Genomic DNA, 16,560 nt, shown 5'->3' with positions numbered 1-16,560 from the left:
TTGCTTAGTTTAAGGTACAGTATTTCTGAGGACCACTGGGCTTTTGCAGTGGATGTGTTAAAACTGTAGTGTATGTACTGTATGTTTTTCTAACTGTGTATGTATAGGACATGCATTAAAGCTACATGAGTGGATTGTATGAGACAGCCATTCAGCTTGTTGCTCAGGAAAGGCACGAGACAAACGCATCACCCCGCTGTGGCAAGCTGTCATGTGATGGCGTTCCTCAATATGACACTTTTGGGATATTCGCTTGTGCTGCACAGGCAGCTTCACACCACGGTGGATGTTTAGAGCATGTTGTCATGGCAACAGAGCTGGGATGGCCGGATCGTGCAGCACAGTGAGACAGAGGACAGTTGAGGAGGAGATGTATGTGATGATGATTCCCAAGGATCACGGTCGTCAGGATTATATTCCTCCTGGGATTCTGCGAGCCATGTGACATCATCACAACATGTGAGTTGGGTATCTGATGTCATTTGGACACGAGTCACTGTCGGTAGCTCCCCAGCCCATACGGTTGGATATAAATACCCATGCATTCAGTGAGTCTAGCCTTCCGATGCTTAGATCCTCACAGTATATTCTTCTTCTGACTCACAGACGAAGTCCCTCGTTAATTGTTCTGACGAAGGAGTAATGAGACTCTGAGGGTCGACCCTCCTGCAAACTCACACCACCTTCTGGCTTACCCTATCGCCCTCCACCCCCCGTCCCCCGCTCTCCCCACCCTCCCCAGCGCACGTCTCTGGTTTGCTAGTTTCTATTTACCCCCCCTCCCTTACTCTCTCTCTCGCTCTCTCTCGCTCACTCCCTCTCTCTCACTCCTCCCCTTATTCCCTCAAAGCCAGCAGGCTGCTTTTCGATCCAGACCGCTTGCTACATGATCTCCTTGAAAACACCGTTGCGCATCTCTCTCGCCGCTCGATGGCTTAGCCTTTGTAGACTACACAACAAGAGGAAGAGAGATGCCAGCGCCAGGACATTGACTCCTTTCTTTCTTCTGCTTCCCCCTCCCCTTCCTTAATCTCCCACCCCTTGATCTCTACCCCCTCCCCTGTGCCCTCTCCTGTCCTGTCCTGTACCCCCTTCCTCCCAACCTCCTCCTCCCCTACCTAAACCCCTGCTCTCCCTCTCACCTCGCACCCCCTTGACAATGTTACCATGCATTAACTGGCTTCAGCCTTTCCTTGCCTTGATTTCCTCCACCTTGCTGACTCGGGGCCACAACTGTCCGTCCAGCTGCCTGTGTCCGGACCACCACACCGTGGACTGCCAGGGCCAAGGTCTCACCCGCCTCCCTAGCCCCATCCCCCTGGACGTCCGGCGCCTCCTGCTCTCCGACAACTGGATTCCCTGGATCCCCTCGGACTTCCTGGTTCTGTACAGCGACCTGGTCTACCTGGACCTGAGGAATAACTCCCTGTCGGTGCTGGAGCCCGGCACCCTCAGCACCTCATCTCGCCTAGTCTTCCTGGACCTGGGCAGCAACAACCTGACAGAGATCCAGTCAGGGACCTTTGTGGAGTCCCGGAGCCTGATCAAGCTGCGTCTGGGGAACAACCCCTACCTTCGCCTGGTGGAAGAGGATGCTTTCCTGGGGCTGACCTCGCTGCGGGAGCTGGAGCTGGAGAGGAACGGCCTGCAGGGGCTGGATGTGGGGGTGCTGGAGCCCCTAACCTCACTCCGGGTGCTGCGGCTGGAGGGCAACCCCTGGGTGTGCAACTGTCATTTTGCCAAACTTTTTGTGTGGCTCACGGAGAACTGCCACAAGCTTCCAATGGGTATGTAAGCTGCTTAACAGCATGTATTTGTTTTACCATCTTTGCCTGTGCTAGGACATAGAAAACCAATCTTTTGTCATAATCCAGCAGCCCACTCGTTTCTGATTCAAACAACTCATAAGCTATCAAACCTTAAGCCAATCAGTTATAGAATAATAATCTAAGACTGCACAGTACACTGAAAGACAGATACTGTAATGCATGTAACAGTGGTTAGTATTACATTAAATGTCTCTACTTAGCCCAATATCTATAAACATATCAAAATCAAATCAAATCAAATGTTATTAGTCACATGCGCCGAATACAACAGGTGTAGACCTTACAGTGAAATGCTTACGAGCCCCAACCAACAATGCAGTTTAAAAAAAATACAGGTAAGAATAACAAAAGTAACAAGTAATTAAAGAGCAGCAGTAAAATAACAGTAGCGAGACTATATACAGGAGAGTACCGGTATAGAGTCAATGTGCGGGGGCACCGGTTAGTTGAGTTAATATGTACATGTAGGTAGAGTTATTAAAGTGACTATGCATAGATGATAACAACAGAGAGTAGCAGAGGTGTAAAAGGTGCGGGGGGGGGCAATGCAAATAGTCTGGGTAGCCATTTGATTAGATGTTCAGGAGTCTTATGGCTTGGGGGTAGAAGCTGTTTAGAAGCCTCTTGGACCTAGACTTGGTGCTCCGGTACCACTTGCCGTGCGGTAGCAGAGACAGCAGCCACCCTATGACTAGGGTGGCTGGAGTCTTTGACAATTGTTAGGGCCTTCCTCTGACACCGACTGGTATAGAGGTCCTGGATGGCAGGAAGCTTGGCCCCAGTGATGTACTGGGCTGTTCGCACTACCCTCTGTAGTGCCAAGCAGTCAGAGGCCGAGTAGTTGCCATACCAGACAGTGATGCAACCAGTCAGGATGCTCTCGATGGTGCAGCTGTAGAACCTTTTGAGGATCTGAAGACCCATGCTAAATCTTTTCAGTCTCCTGAGGGGGAATAGGCTTTGTCGTGTCCTCTTCACGACTGTCTTGGTGTGCTTGGACCGTGTTAGTATGTTGGGGTTGTGGACACCAATGAACTTGAAGCTCTCAACCTGCTCCACTGCAGCCCCGTCGATGAGAATGGGGTCGTGCTCGGTCCTCTTTTTCCTGTAGTCCACAATCATCTCCTTTATGGTTCCGCCTCTTTGTTTTCAATTGTCTATCATTTACATAGCTATTGGCTATCAACCTCATCTTTATTTATTTCAAGTGCAGCTTGTTGCTCATACTACTGATAATTCTGTATAGATATGGACAATGTTGTTATGAATAAGATCACTCTGAGACATCTTGGTAAGCATGAGAAAGCAGAAAGATCATTGTGGTAGACTAGTGGAGAGTCCCAGATTCAAGATACCAGATTGTGTCTGAATAATTAATTAACCATATGCCTCATTAGAGTCTGTTCTCAGATTGTGTGTGTGTTTGCATGTGCGTGTGTGTGTGTGTGTGTGTGTGTGTGTTTACGTGTGGGTGTGTTTGTGCGCACACGTTGTAAATCACAACAAGAAGACTCTTTATTGTTTACATCCTCAACACTGTCCGACAAAATATACAGGGAGTAGATCACGAGTAAGATCTTCAAGATCCAAAAGATATGAGGCCGGAGTATCACATTCAATAGGATCTGAATCACTTGATAGACCATAATATACCTGCCTTGTTTATATACGGACAATAAGCATTTCTGATCCACGCTATGTACTGTTACAGTATGGACAGTGAGGCTATTAATGTCTATTAATGTTTACAGAAATCTTCCTTGTTTGCAGTGCTAACAGGTCATTGCACGCATTCTATAATGCTCACTGTCATTCTCCAGAGCTACTGTAACACGTCACATTGTATGTAGGTGCACAGTGCTGAGATCTGACCTGAGCAGACATTCTATGCGTGGAAGTCCAACTGCATGCTAGCAGATACCCATAGACTTCCAGTCATTACGCTAATGCTAGTTAGCATTGGCTCGCGAAACTACCTCTAACTTCCTTCATACTGGACACATACACATCAAAATGGTATCTACAAGTTCATCTGACTCTGGGGAAAATTGACAAATTCCCAAGTATCCCTTTAACTGCTTCCGAAGAGAGCTCGGCTAGTGCTACTAAATACATGTTCTTACAAGTTTATTAAGGTCCGTCCAAATGAGACACATCAGTATTATTTCAGCTGGAATTAGGGCCATATGTTTGTCCCAAATTCCCTTTATAGTTCACTACTTTTGACCAGGGCCCATAGGGCTCTTGTCAAAAGTAGTGCACTATATAGGGAGTAGGGTGCCATTTGGGACGCAACCTATGTTATTACAGTTCGCTAATCAAAGCAACAGGATGTTCTATGGATCATATGAATTATCAAATTGGCACATCAACAATCTTCACAGTGGATTTATTTTCAATAGCTGTGACCTGGACTCGTGGCAGAACACAATGTTATACTAACAACATTCTGTGCCGCACATTGGCGCCTAGCCTTCGGTGAGCCCAGACACATACAGTACACACAACAACACTATGGTGCTTTCTAAGTGTTCTTCTGTCCTCCTGAAACGCAGCAATTCATTTTTGTGAGGCCATATAAGCCACTGTATTCATTCCTGTTGTCCCTTTGAGAGGACATTCTGGACTTTTCAATGATATCACGTGTAGGGGTTTGACCTTGACAACTTTATCTTCCTGGTTCTTTAAAAAATGGCCGTTAAAATTAACACATTTTATGAAAATGTGAAAAGTGTGTGTAATTATTAATTATAATTTTTGTGAGTTTGATATTGAAATGTTTTCTAGTAAGTGAGTATTTCAGCAATAGTGAAGTGAGTTGTCAGGACTTTGTAATATTTCTTTTCACATTAAATAAGAGCTTATCAAGAAATGTCCTCCTTAGTGGACACCCGGATGTCACAACGATGTTTTTCACCTACAGTACTGTACCCATTGACTGTAATGTTAATGTGTGTATATTTCCATCCTAATGACCACTACAGAGGACAATTTTGCACTTACAATAAAAAAAACGATATTTGTTCCCACATTTTTTGGGGTTACATGTATTTTTCACCCCAAACACTTAAGTTATAGAAAAAATATTGAAATCCCAAACACATTTCTTTCAGGTCTCAGGAGGCTATAGGCCTTAGCAACTTTAGGCTCCTTGCTAAGTAGGGCTCACCCTAGAAAACCTCTACTGTATGTTACCCTAAAGGACATGTGGATGTACAGTATATTTTACATATAGGCAGACTTAATCTTTCCCATTGCCTTGGGAACAAACTAGTTGCATGCCATGATAATCTTGTCATCGTTCAGACAAGACAGCAGACTAGAAACATGGATCGGAGTGTATATTCATTAATAAGAAATTAAGATTTGATGGATTATATAAGCTCTTTACTCGCTTATTACTAAATTCCTGACCCTCTGAGGCTTAATCACAATCAATGCTTCTTAATTACTAAGTGTGAACTAGAACTGTGAACAAACTGGGGGCTGGAGGGCACAGGATAATGGATCACTTGCTGTCCTGGATGCTTCCACAGAACCATTCAATCAAGCGCAGTCACTTTGTGGAATAAGTCAAAAACAAAATTTGCTCTTGGACACTGTAGTTTCACAGACCCAAACAGTAACATCTTTCTTTTACCCGCTTTGCTATCTAGCTTCAGGGGCATTGCTCTGTCAGTTCCTGATTGAGATTATATTGATCTATATAGCATCTGAGAACATAAATAGACATTTACAAACCATTGAGCTTTACTCATTGAGTTTGTGAGTGCTGGTTTCACATACACATTGTAGCCTGCTCTCAGGTACTGTATCATCAAGATGCTACAAAGCTCAGTAATAGGGTCAATCTGCGATTGGGACAGCTTTAAAAAAATATATATATACTCATTGATTCTTGAAGAATATAACCACTTTGTTGTTGTTTGAACTGCAGATTGCCCCTTTAAAACACAGTAGCTGAGGATATTTCACAATGGTGCCTTTAGGTGAATGTGTGTGATTGATTCAAAGCGGTAACCTGTATAATCATACCATAGAGTGCTGTTCTCTAGTGCTGTTGAGTCAAGGATGAACAATCAGCATACATGTTTTACTACACTTCATTTGATACTGACGACCGCTTACCATTGACACTGATATTGTCTAGACCAGGGATGGGCAACTGTGGGCCCGCGGATCAATTCCCCCCCCCCCCCAAAAAAATAAACAACAACCTGGGACTCAACTTACTGTTGAGAGTTAGAATTGTAGAATACACAAGGTGCGATTGTTACATTTGGTTGTGCATCAGCAGTTTTTCTCTTGTTCTGTGAGTCACTGACAGTCACTCAATTAGCCCATGTCAGCTAAAATGTTTTGATTGTTGAGTTAGTCTAGCAAGCTATCTAAACTTGTAGTTATCATGGTCAAATTACCGACTGGGGGGCCCCCACTGATTTTTTTTTGTCACCCTCAATCAGATATCATATTCAAAATTGCTAACATTTCTCTCCACCCTATAGCAAAATGAGTCGAATTCGCTGTGAAACTCAAAATTGTTCTCTCTGCTCCATGGCAAAATGAGTAGAATTGCAAATTTTCTTTAAAACCACAATATTTTCTCTACGCCCATGGCAGAATGTCTAAAATTGCAGGAAATTAACTCTAAAACGTAATTTTTTTCTTTCCACTGTCAAGAGGGGGGCCGCTAAAATGTTTGGTCGCAAGGTGGGGGGGCTCGCCAACCAAATGTCACTTAGGTCCCCAAAAGCCTACGGCCAGCTCAGACTGCATGTGTAGGTATGGATGAGGGTATGCACACCCATGAGTCACTGTGGCCCATCATAGTGAGTTCAGATTTTTTTGTGGACCCCAGCCCCATCGAAGTTGCACATCCCTGGTCTAGACTAATGTTCCCTCACAGTAAAAGATACTCCATCGCTCTAAGAGTGACACACACACACAAACGTATACACAAACAAACACACACAAAAGTACATGGACGCAGACATGCATGCATCTACATATGCAGGTAAGGACTAGCACACACACACACAAACTAAAATATAATTCCAACTATATAGCAGCATGGCAGCTGATATATATATACAGTGCCTTCAGAAAGTGCTCAGACCCACTGACTTTTTCCACATTTTGAAGAAGGATTACTTTATCCTATCCCAGGTATTCCTTAAAGAGGTGGGGTTTCAGGTGTCTCCGGAAGGTGGTGATTGACTCCGCTGTCCTGACGTCGTGAGGGAGCTTGTTCCACCATTGGGGTCTACACACAATACCCCATGATGATAAAGAGAAAACAGGTTTTTAGACATTTTTACAAATGTATTAAAAATCAAAAACAGAAATAGCTTATTTATATAAGTATTCAGACCCTTTCTATGAGACTCAAAATTGAGTCTAGGTGCATCCTGTTTCCATTGATCATCCTTGAGATGTGTCTACAACTTGATTGAAGTCCACCTGTGGTAAATTCAATTGATTGGACATGATTTGGAAAGGCACACACCTGTCTATATAAGGTCCCACAGTTGACAGCTTATGTCAGAGCAAAATCCAAGCCATGAGGTCAAAAGGATTTGTTCGTAGAGCTCTGAGACAGGAATGTGTTGAGGCACAGATCTGGAGAAGGGTACCAAAAAATGTCTGCAGCATTGAAGGTCCCCAAGAACACAGTGGCCTCTATCATTCATAAATGGAAGAAGTTTGGAACCACCAAGACTCTTCCTAGAACTGGCTGCCCGGTCAAACTGAGCAATTGGGGGAGAAGGGCCTTAGTCAGGGAGGTGACCAATAACCTGATGGTCACTCTGACAGAGCTCTAAAGTTCCTCTGTAGAGATGGGAGACCCTTCCAGAAGGACAACATTCTCTGCAGCACTCCACCGATCAAGCCTTCATGGCAGAGTGGCCAAACGGAAGCCACTCCTCAGTAAAAGGCACATGACAGCCCATTTGGAGCTTGCCAAAATGCACCTAAAGACTCTCAGACCATGAGAAACAAGAATCTCTGGTCGGATAAAACCAAGATTGAGCTCTCTGGCCTGAATGCCAAGCACCACGTCTGGAGGAACCTGGCCCTACGGTAAAGCATGGTGGTGGCAGCATCATGCTTTGGGGATGTTTTTCAGCTTCAGGGACTGGGAGACTAGTCAGGATCGAGGCAAAGATGAACAGTGCAAAGTGTAGAGAGATCCTTGATGAAAACCTGCTCCAGAGCACTCAGGACCTCAGACTGGGGAGAAGTTCACCATCCAACAGGACAACGACCCTAAGCACACAGCCAAAACAACGCAGGAGTGGTTAAGGACAAGTTTCTGAATGTCCTTGAGAGGCCCAGCCAGAGCCTGGACTTGAACCTGATCGAACATCTCTGGAGAGACCTGAAAATAGCTGTGCAGCAATGCTCCCCATCCAAGCTGACAGAGCTTGAGAGAATCTGCAGAGAAGAATGGGAGAAACTCCCCAAATACAGATGTGCCAAGCTTGTAGCGTCATACCCAAGAAGACTCGATGCTGTAATCGCTGCCAAAGGTGCTTCAACCAAGTACTGCGTAAACGGTCTGAATACTTATGCAAATAATAATTTTAACAAATTTGATTTTTAATAATTTAACAAAAAAAAGTGGTTTTGCTTTGTCATTATGAGGTATTGTGTGTAGATTGATGAAGAAAAAAACGATTGAATACATTTTTGAATAAGGTTGTAACATAACAAAGTGTGGAAAAAGTCAAGGGGTCTGAGTACTTTCCGAATGCACAGTATATAACACATCGATATAGGAAACTATGCATACTCATGTCGAATATGATGCAGTGATTTTGTTTGACGATGTTAAGTCTGTAGGCAGCATCAGACAATGTAGGCATACTCAACCCTTCCCCACCCCCACATCCATCACCACCAACAGCGAAACCATGCAGACTCTGTCCATCTATTTACAATGTAGTATTCTGGTCCTCTCCACACCGAGACACTATGGCTGTGGCGTGCAGAGCCAGAAATAGATCCAGAGCCAGAAGACAAAGACAGAGAGAGAGAGCACTGTATATGTACATAATATGTCATTTGAAATGTCTTTATTGTTTTGGAACTTTTGTAAGTGTAATGTTTACTGTTCATTTTTTGTTTATTTCACCTTTGTTTGTTATCTATTTCACTTGCTTTGGCAATGTAAACATATGTTTCCCATGCCAATAAAGCCCTTAAATTGAATTGAATTGAGAGCAGAAGAGCCGGTGTCTGGGCTGAGCTTTGCTTGTTGTGCTGCGCGGTGAGGAGGAGAGCAGAACCACGTGACTGGAATTTCACCGAGCGATGAGGTCACTGAGTCCCTCCGCATGTGGAAAACCCCTTCTGGTCTAACTGTGACTCACCACACATATACACTTACACACACACACATACATACACATGCACACACACACACACACACACTTGATAATGATGTCTACCGACTGCTGGCCACAGCAGCTACAGACACAGGCAGGATAAAATGGAAGCGCCCCAAACTGCTTTTTATTATAACATGACTGAGGTACACCATATGTGCTTTGAGATTACGTAATGTTTTATTCAAATACTTCTTTCAAAAACAGTGAATACGGATTGAAAATATAACAAATATTTAACACTTCGTATTAGTGGAATAGATTGGGTTAGTTTACAAACAAACCAGAGCCTCGTTGATGCCCCTTGTCATTATAAGTCAAATCATTCACAGTATAATCTATCTATCCTCGTAATTTGATGATATAATTTGGTGCTGTTACATTATTATCTGTTATAGTGTATTACTGTATCTTATTACAATATTATCAAATCACCAGAGCGCAAATATCAGTCCTTGTTCTGCACACTTCTGTTATTCTCATGCAGTAAGAAATCATGTGACTGTATATTTTCATCCTCTCAAATTAGGGTAGGCTACTACAATACTCATATTTATGCTCTGCTTATGCATTCTTAGACGTCATATAGCAACTGAACACAAAACAATAATAACATCTTTTCAACCCTAACTTATAAGTGAAGAGTTTATTTCCAAAATGCTATATCCTGTATATTTGACTATGATTTGTGGTAGTCTCACCTACAGTGAGGGAAAAAAGTATTTGATCCCCTGCTGATTTTGTACGTTTGCCCATTTACAAAGAAATTATCAATCTATAATTTTAATGGTAGGTTTATTTGAACAGTGAGAGACAGAATAACAACCAAAAAATCCAGAAAAAACACATGTCTAAAATGTTATAAAATGATTTACATTTTAATAAGGGAAATAAGTATTTGACCCCTCTGCAAAACATGACTTAGTACTTGGTGGCAAAACCCTTGTTGGCAATCACAGAGGTCAGACGTTTCTTGTAGTTGGCCACCAGGTTTGCACACATCTCAGGAGGGATTTTGTCCTACTCCTCTTTGCAGATCTTCTCCAAGTCATTAAGGTTTCGAGGCTGATGTTTGGCAACTCGAACCTTCAGCTCCCTCCACAGATTTTCTATGGGATTAAGGTCTGGAGACTGACTAGGACACTCCAGGACCTTAATGTGCTTCTCCTTTGTTGCCTTGGCTGTGTGTTTTGGGTCATTGTCATGCTGGAATACCCATCCACGACCCATTTTCAATGCCCTGGCTGAGGGAAGGAGGTTCTCACCCAAGATTTGACGGTACATGGCCCTGTCCATCGTCCCTTTGATGCGGTGAAGTTGTCCTGTCCCCTTAACAGAAAAACACCCCCAAAGCATAATGTTTCCACCTCCATGTTTGACGGTGGGGATGGTATTCTTGGGGTCATAGGCAGCATTCCTCCTCCTCCAAACACGGCGAGTTGAGTTGATGCCAAAGAGCTCCATTTTGGTCTCATCTGACCACAACACTTTCACCCAGTTGTCCTCTGAATCATTCAGATGTTCATTGGCAAACTTCAGACGGGCATGTATATGTGCTTTCTTGAGCAGGGGGACCTTGCGGGCGCTGCAGGATTTCAGTCCTTCACGGCATAGTGTGTTACCAATTGTTTTCTTAGTGACTATGGTCCCAGCTGCCTTGAGATCATTGACAAGATGTAGTTCTGGGCTGATTCCTCTCCGTTCTCATGATCATGGCAACTCCACGAGGTGAGATCTTGCATGGAGCCCCAGGCCGAGGGAGATTGACAGTTCTTTTGCGTTTCTTCCATTTGCGAATAATCGCACCAACTGTTGTCACCTTCTCACCAAGCTGCTTGGCGATGGTCTTGTAGCCCATTCCAGCCTTGTGTAGGTCTACAATCTTGTCCCTGACATTCTTGGAGAGCTCTTTGGTCTAGTCCGTGGTGGAGAGTTGATTGATTGCTTCTGTGGACAGGTGTCTTTCATACAGGTAACAAACTGAGATTAGGAGCACTCCCTTTATGAGTGTGCTCCTAATCTCAGCTCGTTACCTGTATAAAAGACACCTGGGAGCCAGAAATCTTTCTGATTGAGAGGGGGTCAAATACTTATTTCCCTCATTAAAATGCAAATCAATTTATAACATTTTTGACATGCGTTTTTCAGGATTTTTTGGTTGTTATTCTGTCTCTCACTGTTAAAATAAACCTACCATTAAAATTATAGAATGATCATTTCTTTGTCAGTGGGCAAACATACAAAATCAGCAGGGGATCAAATACTTTTTTCCCTCACTGTAGCTATCTTAACATGAATGCACTTACTGAAAGAAGCTCTGGATATGAGTATCGGCTAAATTACTAAAATGTCAAATGTAAATGTTTTACATACAGATATGTTTTAAATGTTGATGTCACAGATGCATCATTTGCACAGTTCTTTATTAAAATGTAGTTATTTCTTACATTTGGCTGTGTAAAACCTAGCAGGACTACTTATAGCATTTAGCAAATAAAATACATGATTATTTGTCTCTCTGAAATGAAACCATCAAGTGATACATTTTAAACAAATACATGTCTGTCATTGAACAACCCCATTACATAATTAGATAGTGAACAAAACACACCAATGTCTTTCAGAATTTATTTAAACAATAAAAGCTAATTTACCAACATTTCTGAAAATGGATATATAGCATTTTGTAATTGAACTCTTCAAGTGTTGTGATGGTTTTTCTCCAAAACAGACAAGATAACAACGGACAAAGCATTTAATCTGAGTAGTGTTCTTCTAAAGCACTAATGCATCTGTCTCTGTTGTATTAATACCCAGGGGTTGTTCCCCTTTAAATCTGTCATCTGGTGTCTGCTAGTAACACACTGGTTGGAGCAGAGATTACTCTCCTCCTTCTGTGAAAACCAAAGCAGATAGATCTAATCGCAAAGTAGAAATTTCACAAATTAATGTTTGCCTCGGAGGGGTGAAAAATGCAAAGTTGGAGGGATCCAAGGTCAAATCATATCAATAAATTATGTAATAGGGGTGATGTGTGTGTCTGTGACAGGTGTTCAGCGAAGCCTCGTAGATCACACCAATCTACGACACCAGGAATGTAGCTTGGCACTAAACACATGTATTTATATGACTGTTAAAAGCATTGTGTTATCTCCAAATCGCCTAGCTATAACAGAGATGTGTTAAGACCACACACTTCTCTAGATGCATTAGGCCTTTCAGCTCTGTGTGTGTTACTGTACATGTAGGTCAGAGTTTCCCAAACTTGGTCCTCGGGACGCCAAGGGGTGCATGTTTTGGTTTTTGCACCAACACTATACAGCTGATTCAAATGACCAAAGCTTGATGATTATTTGATTATTTGAATCAACTTTGTAGTGCTAAGGCAAAAAACAAAGCGTGTACCCTTTGGGGTCCCCAGGACCAAGTTTGGGAAACCCTGATGTAGGTATTGATGTATGGTAATTCCAGTCACTTGATACTGCCAAGAGACAAGCTTTTTATAATAGCGTTATATTCTTTAAGTGGGAAAACTAAACACAAATTATCAAATGGATGGGTTTTTTAGACTTGATGTGACTCAATGTGTGGGAAATGGTGAGACACATGAACAGGCACAGTAGCTACTACTGTAGGCGTGCTGGGCTATAGCTAATATATCAAACAACTCTGAGGCAAAACAATGGCACCCAACTGTTCCCTCAGTGTCCTCACTTACTGTAAATTGTAAGATGATATCACAGACCAGACATTCTTAGTGGATTTCAACCACAGTGCCATTCCAAACTGTATGGTCAGCATGCTTTTCAACAGTTGAAAGTGACATTGTGTGACACAGTACTGTGAGCAGGCAGGACAGCTAATCCCCTGTGTATTTATTCAGACATCTGAGGGGAGGTCAGCTCCACCATGCATTAGTTCTGAAAGGACTGGATAGAAGAATGAAGCTGTCACCTTCACTGCTACCTGTTAAGCTGTTACCATACTTATACATTGCTAATCATTTTAGATCTACACTGTGTGTAGGCCGGGGTTGATTTGAGATTGGTCCATAGAGTGACTGTGTTCAATACTGATGACATCATATCCTGTTCTTTCTCTTTCTCAGGTATGGAGGGGTTGCAGTGTTCCCTCCCCATGGATGGGAGTCTTATGTCCCTGAGCCTGCTCTCTGAGGCCAGTTTCCGGGAGTGCCGGGGCTACTTATCTCTTACGGACATCCTCATTGTCATCTTCTCGGGCATCTCAGTCTCTGTGGTGGCCATTATAGCCAGCTTCTTCCTGGCCTCCATGGTCCACTGCTTCCAGCGACTGGGAAAAGCTGGTCAGGCGGACGAGGAGGAGGGCAACGACTGAGGTGAAGAAAAAGCATGATCTGGGACCAGATTCAGTATCACTGCAGACATAGCAGACCCGACTAGGTGCCTCGTAAGAGTGCCAGGAAGAAGGGCAGGACAATAGGAGAGCAAGGCATGGACAACGAGGAGGGAGTATATGGCCTAGGAATTGTGCAAGAAAGCTCTTACCATGTGAATTCCTGTGCGCTGCATTGGTGGCAGTCAGCAGCACACCAGGAGGGGTTAAACCATGTTAGGAAAGATTGTGTTAAATAACCTTGAATGATACACATTTTCTTATCACTGAAGTACGAAATGTACTACACTCTTAGAAAAGGGTTTTACATGGAACCCAAAAGAGTTCTACCTGGAACCAAAAAGGGTTCTTCAAAGGGTTCTTCTGTGAGGACAGCTGAAGAACCCTTTTAGGTTTCTAAGAGTGTACGTTTCATTGATTGAACACAGCCTTACTACAGATGTAGGATTTTCATTTGACCTACACTATATTGTCACAGCAAAATAATTAGTCCATAATGTTGCTTGATCGGTGATTAGGCTATTAGCTGGCCAAAAGTAGGCTACATGAAAAGTGCAATACTATTAATATAACTGTGTGTTACTGTGGGTTTTCAGTGAATTTATGTATATATGAAAGCTCATCTGCATTTCCTGCGGTGCAGGAAGAATCTTAGCAACAAAAGAGTGATCAAATTAAGATCATAAATCTGTACCTTACTTTGGAGAGATCATTCAGCATTCTCATGTAATTGTAGTTGTACTATATTTGGCCTACAAACACCACCCTTTCAGAGAGGACTATTCCTCTGCTGCCAGGGGGTTCTTTAAGATCTGGCTTGAGCTGGAAGGTAAAAGGACAGAGAGGAGGACAAGGGGCCGGCACACAGCAGTCTAATGCACACTTATGTCCATTGCATTGATTTGAGTAGCAACCTACGTAACCTTTGTTTACCAAAGAACAGTCCGAATGAGAATATTCTATTGTTACAATATAGAACACAGAAATGGGATAGCATGAGCAATCAACATGGATATTACACTAAACTTTGACACAAACTCAAAAAATGCAAAAAACAAGTAAATATGGAGGGCATTGTTACAATATCTGTTTTAGCACAATGTAGCCTGACAATGTTTGGTGTTACAACACCCAAAGGAGTAGGCAAGAGAGCAGAAACAGACTGGCACTCAGGCTAGCACAAATGTGTTCTTGGCTAAAAAACAGTCACACGTTAGGTACAGTATACTATATAGAACAATATGCTAAAATATCCTGCCAATTATCACCAATAAATGTAATTACGGAAATCATTATATTATACACCTGTAAATGGACCAATGTATTTCCTTGTTTCAGGCATAATGTAACTTATTTTACATTTGACACTTATTTCACATATTAATACAGAATTGTAATTTTTTTTTTTTTTTTTTTACAAATTAAGTCTCTTGTTTGTATGGGGATTTTACATCCGATGTGAGCGAAGTCTCTAATTCCAAGCTAACAGGGCTAAGGTTAAAATCTGTTAATTGTTTCAATATCTTGATCATCCTTGATGTTTGGGCCTTCCAGTCATTTCCTATGTCGGCCTTTATTACGACCGGGTACTGGAGCCATCCTCAATAGACCAGCAGCTAGTAGCAGCCAGGTGAAATTGATGAATGAATGCTATAGGTCAATGATGGCATGTGTATTGTTTGGCTTCCTGAAACGACTGGGAGATCATAAATGAAAACCAGCATACTCACAGATGCTTCAAGACCTGAGTTTTGAGAGGTTGTCTGTCAAACTATATCTGTCTCTGGCGCTTGTAACCTACCAATGAGATTTGAGATCCCAAAAACAGATTAAAGGGCTTTTTTTCTGATGCACCATGACAAACACATTAAAAATATAAACACGGAGTTGCAATGTTACAAAATGTAAGAGAGAGAAAATGAAGCAGTAAAATAAACACATTATGCTCTGGAACTTTGCTTTTAGAACTTTAATTTCACATAACCTTTTTGTTTCTTTGAATGAAGACGTAAAGTACACTGTCGACTAAGTGTTCAAATCATTAGGAACACCTGCTCTTTCCAAACATAGACTGGCCAGGTGAATCCAGGTCAAAGCTATGATCCTTTATTGATTTCACCTTAATCCACTTCAGTCAGTGTAGATGAAGGGGAGGAGACAGGTTAAAGAAGGGTTTTTAAGCCTTGAGACAATTGAGACATGGATTGTGTATGTGTGTCATTCAGAGGGTGAATGGGAAAGACAAAACATTTAAGTGCCTTTGAACAGGGTATAGTAGTTCAGTAGGTGCCAGGCGCACCAGTTTGAGTGTGTAAAGAATTGCAACACTGCTTGGTTTTTCACGCTCAACAGTTTCCCCGTGTGTATCAAAAATGGTCCACCACCAAAAGGACATCCAGCCAACTTGACACAACTGTGGAATGCTTTTGACACCTTGTAGAGTGCATGCCCCGACGAATGGAGTCTGTTCTGAGGTCAAAAGGGGGGTGCAACTCAATATTAGGAAGGTGTTCCTATTGTTTTGTACATTCAGGGTATGTAGAATATTTGTATTTTATTGATTTAACCCTTATATAACAAGGTGTGTAAATAGAGAACCAATTCTCATTTGCAATAATAAGTACACTTTGGAACCAAATTGTATACTAAACAAAACATAAATGCAACATGTAAAGTATTGGTCCCATGTTTCATGAACTGAAATAAAAAATCCCAGAAGATGTCTATACACACAAAAAGCGTATTTCTCTCAAATGTTGTGAACACATGTGTTTACATCCCTGTTAGTGAACATTTCTCCTTTGCCAAGATAATCCATCCACCTGACAGGTGTGGCATATCAAAAAGCTGATTAAACAGCATGATGCAACAGGTGCAACTTGTGCTAGGGACAATAAAAGGCCACTCTAAAATGTGCAGTTTTGTCACACAACACAATGTCACAGATATCTCAAGTTTTGAGGGAGCAT

The 16,560-nt window shown here is 42.4% G+C and overlaps 1 protein-coding gene across 1 annotated transcript; it reads left to right on the top strand.

Annotated features, from left to right (window-relative positions):
* The first annotated feature begins 829 nt into the window (after positions 1 to 829).
* On the top strand, positions 830 to 15,754 carry LOC106566816 (leucine-rich repeat-containing protein 38). Its single transcript, XM_014135240.2, has 2 exons — positions 830 to 1,787; positions 13,326 to 15,754. Exons 1-2 carry the CDS (start codon positions 1,160 to 1,162, stop codon positions 13,571 to 13,573), a joined length of 876 nt encoding a protein of 291 aa, XP_013990715.1. The 5' UTR covers positions 830 to 1,159; the 3' UTR covers positions 13,574 to 15,754.
* Positions 15,755 to 16,560: the final 806 nt, after the last annotated feature.

This window comes from Salmo salar, chromosome ssa13 (assembly GCF_905237065.1).
Source record: "Salmo salar chromosome ssa13, Ssal_v3.1, whole genome shotgun sequence".
In the NCBI taxonomy this organism is placed as follows: domain Eukaryota; kingdom Metazoa; phylum Chordata; class Actinopteri; order Salmoniformes; family Salmonidae; genus Salmo; species Salmo salar.
Note: the sequence above shows the minus strand (reverse complement) of the source record. Positions and strands in the feature narration are given on the sequence as shown.

Excerpts from the sequence above, each read along its gene's own strand:
- LOC106566816 (XM_014135240.2), top strand. The coding sequence starts at position 1,160 with ATGTTACCATGCATTAACTGGCTTCAGCCTTTCCTTGCCTTGATTTCC. Across the intron at positions 1,788-13,325 it reads CTGCCACAAGCTTCCAATGG|GTATGGAGGGGTTGCAGTGT; the intron begins GTATGTAAGCTG and ends TCTCTTTCTCAG.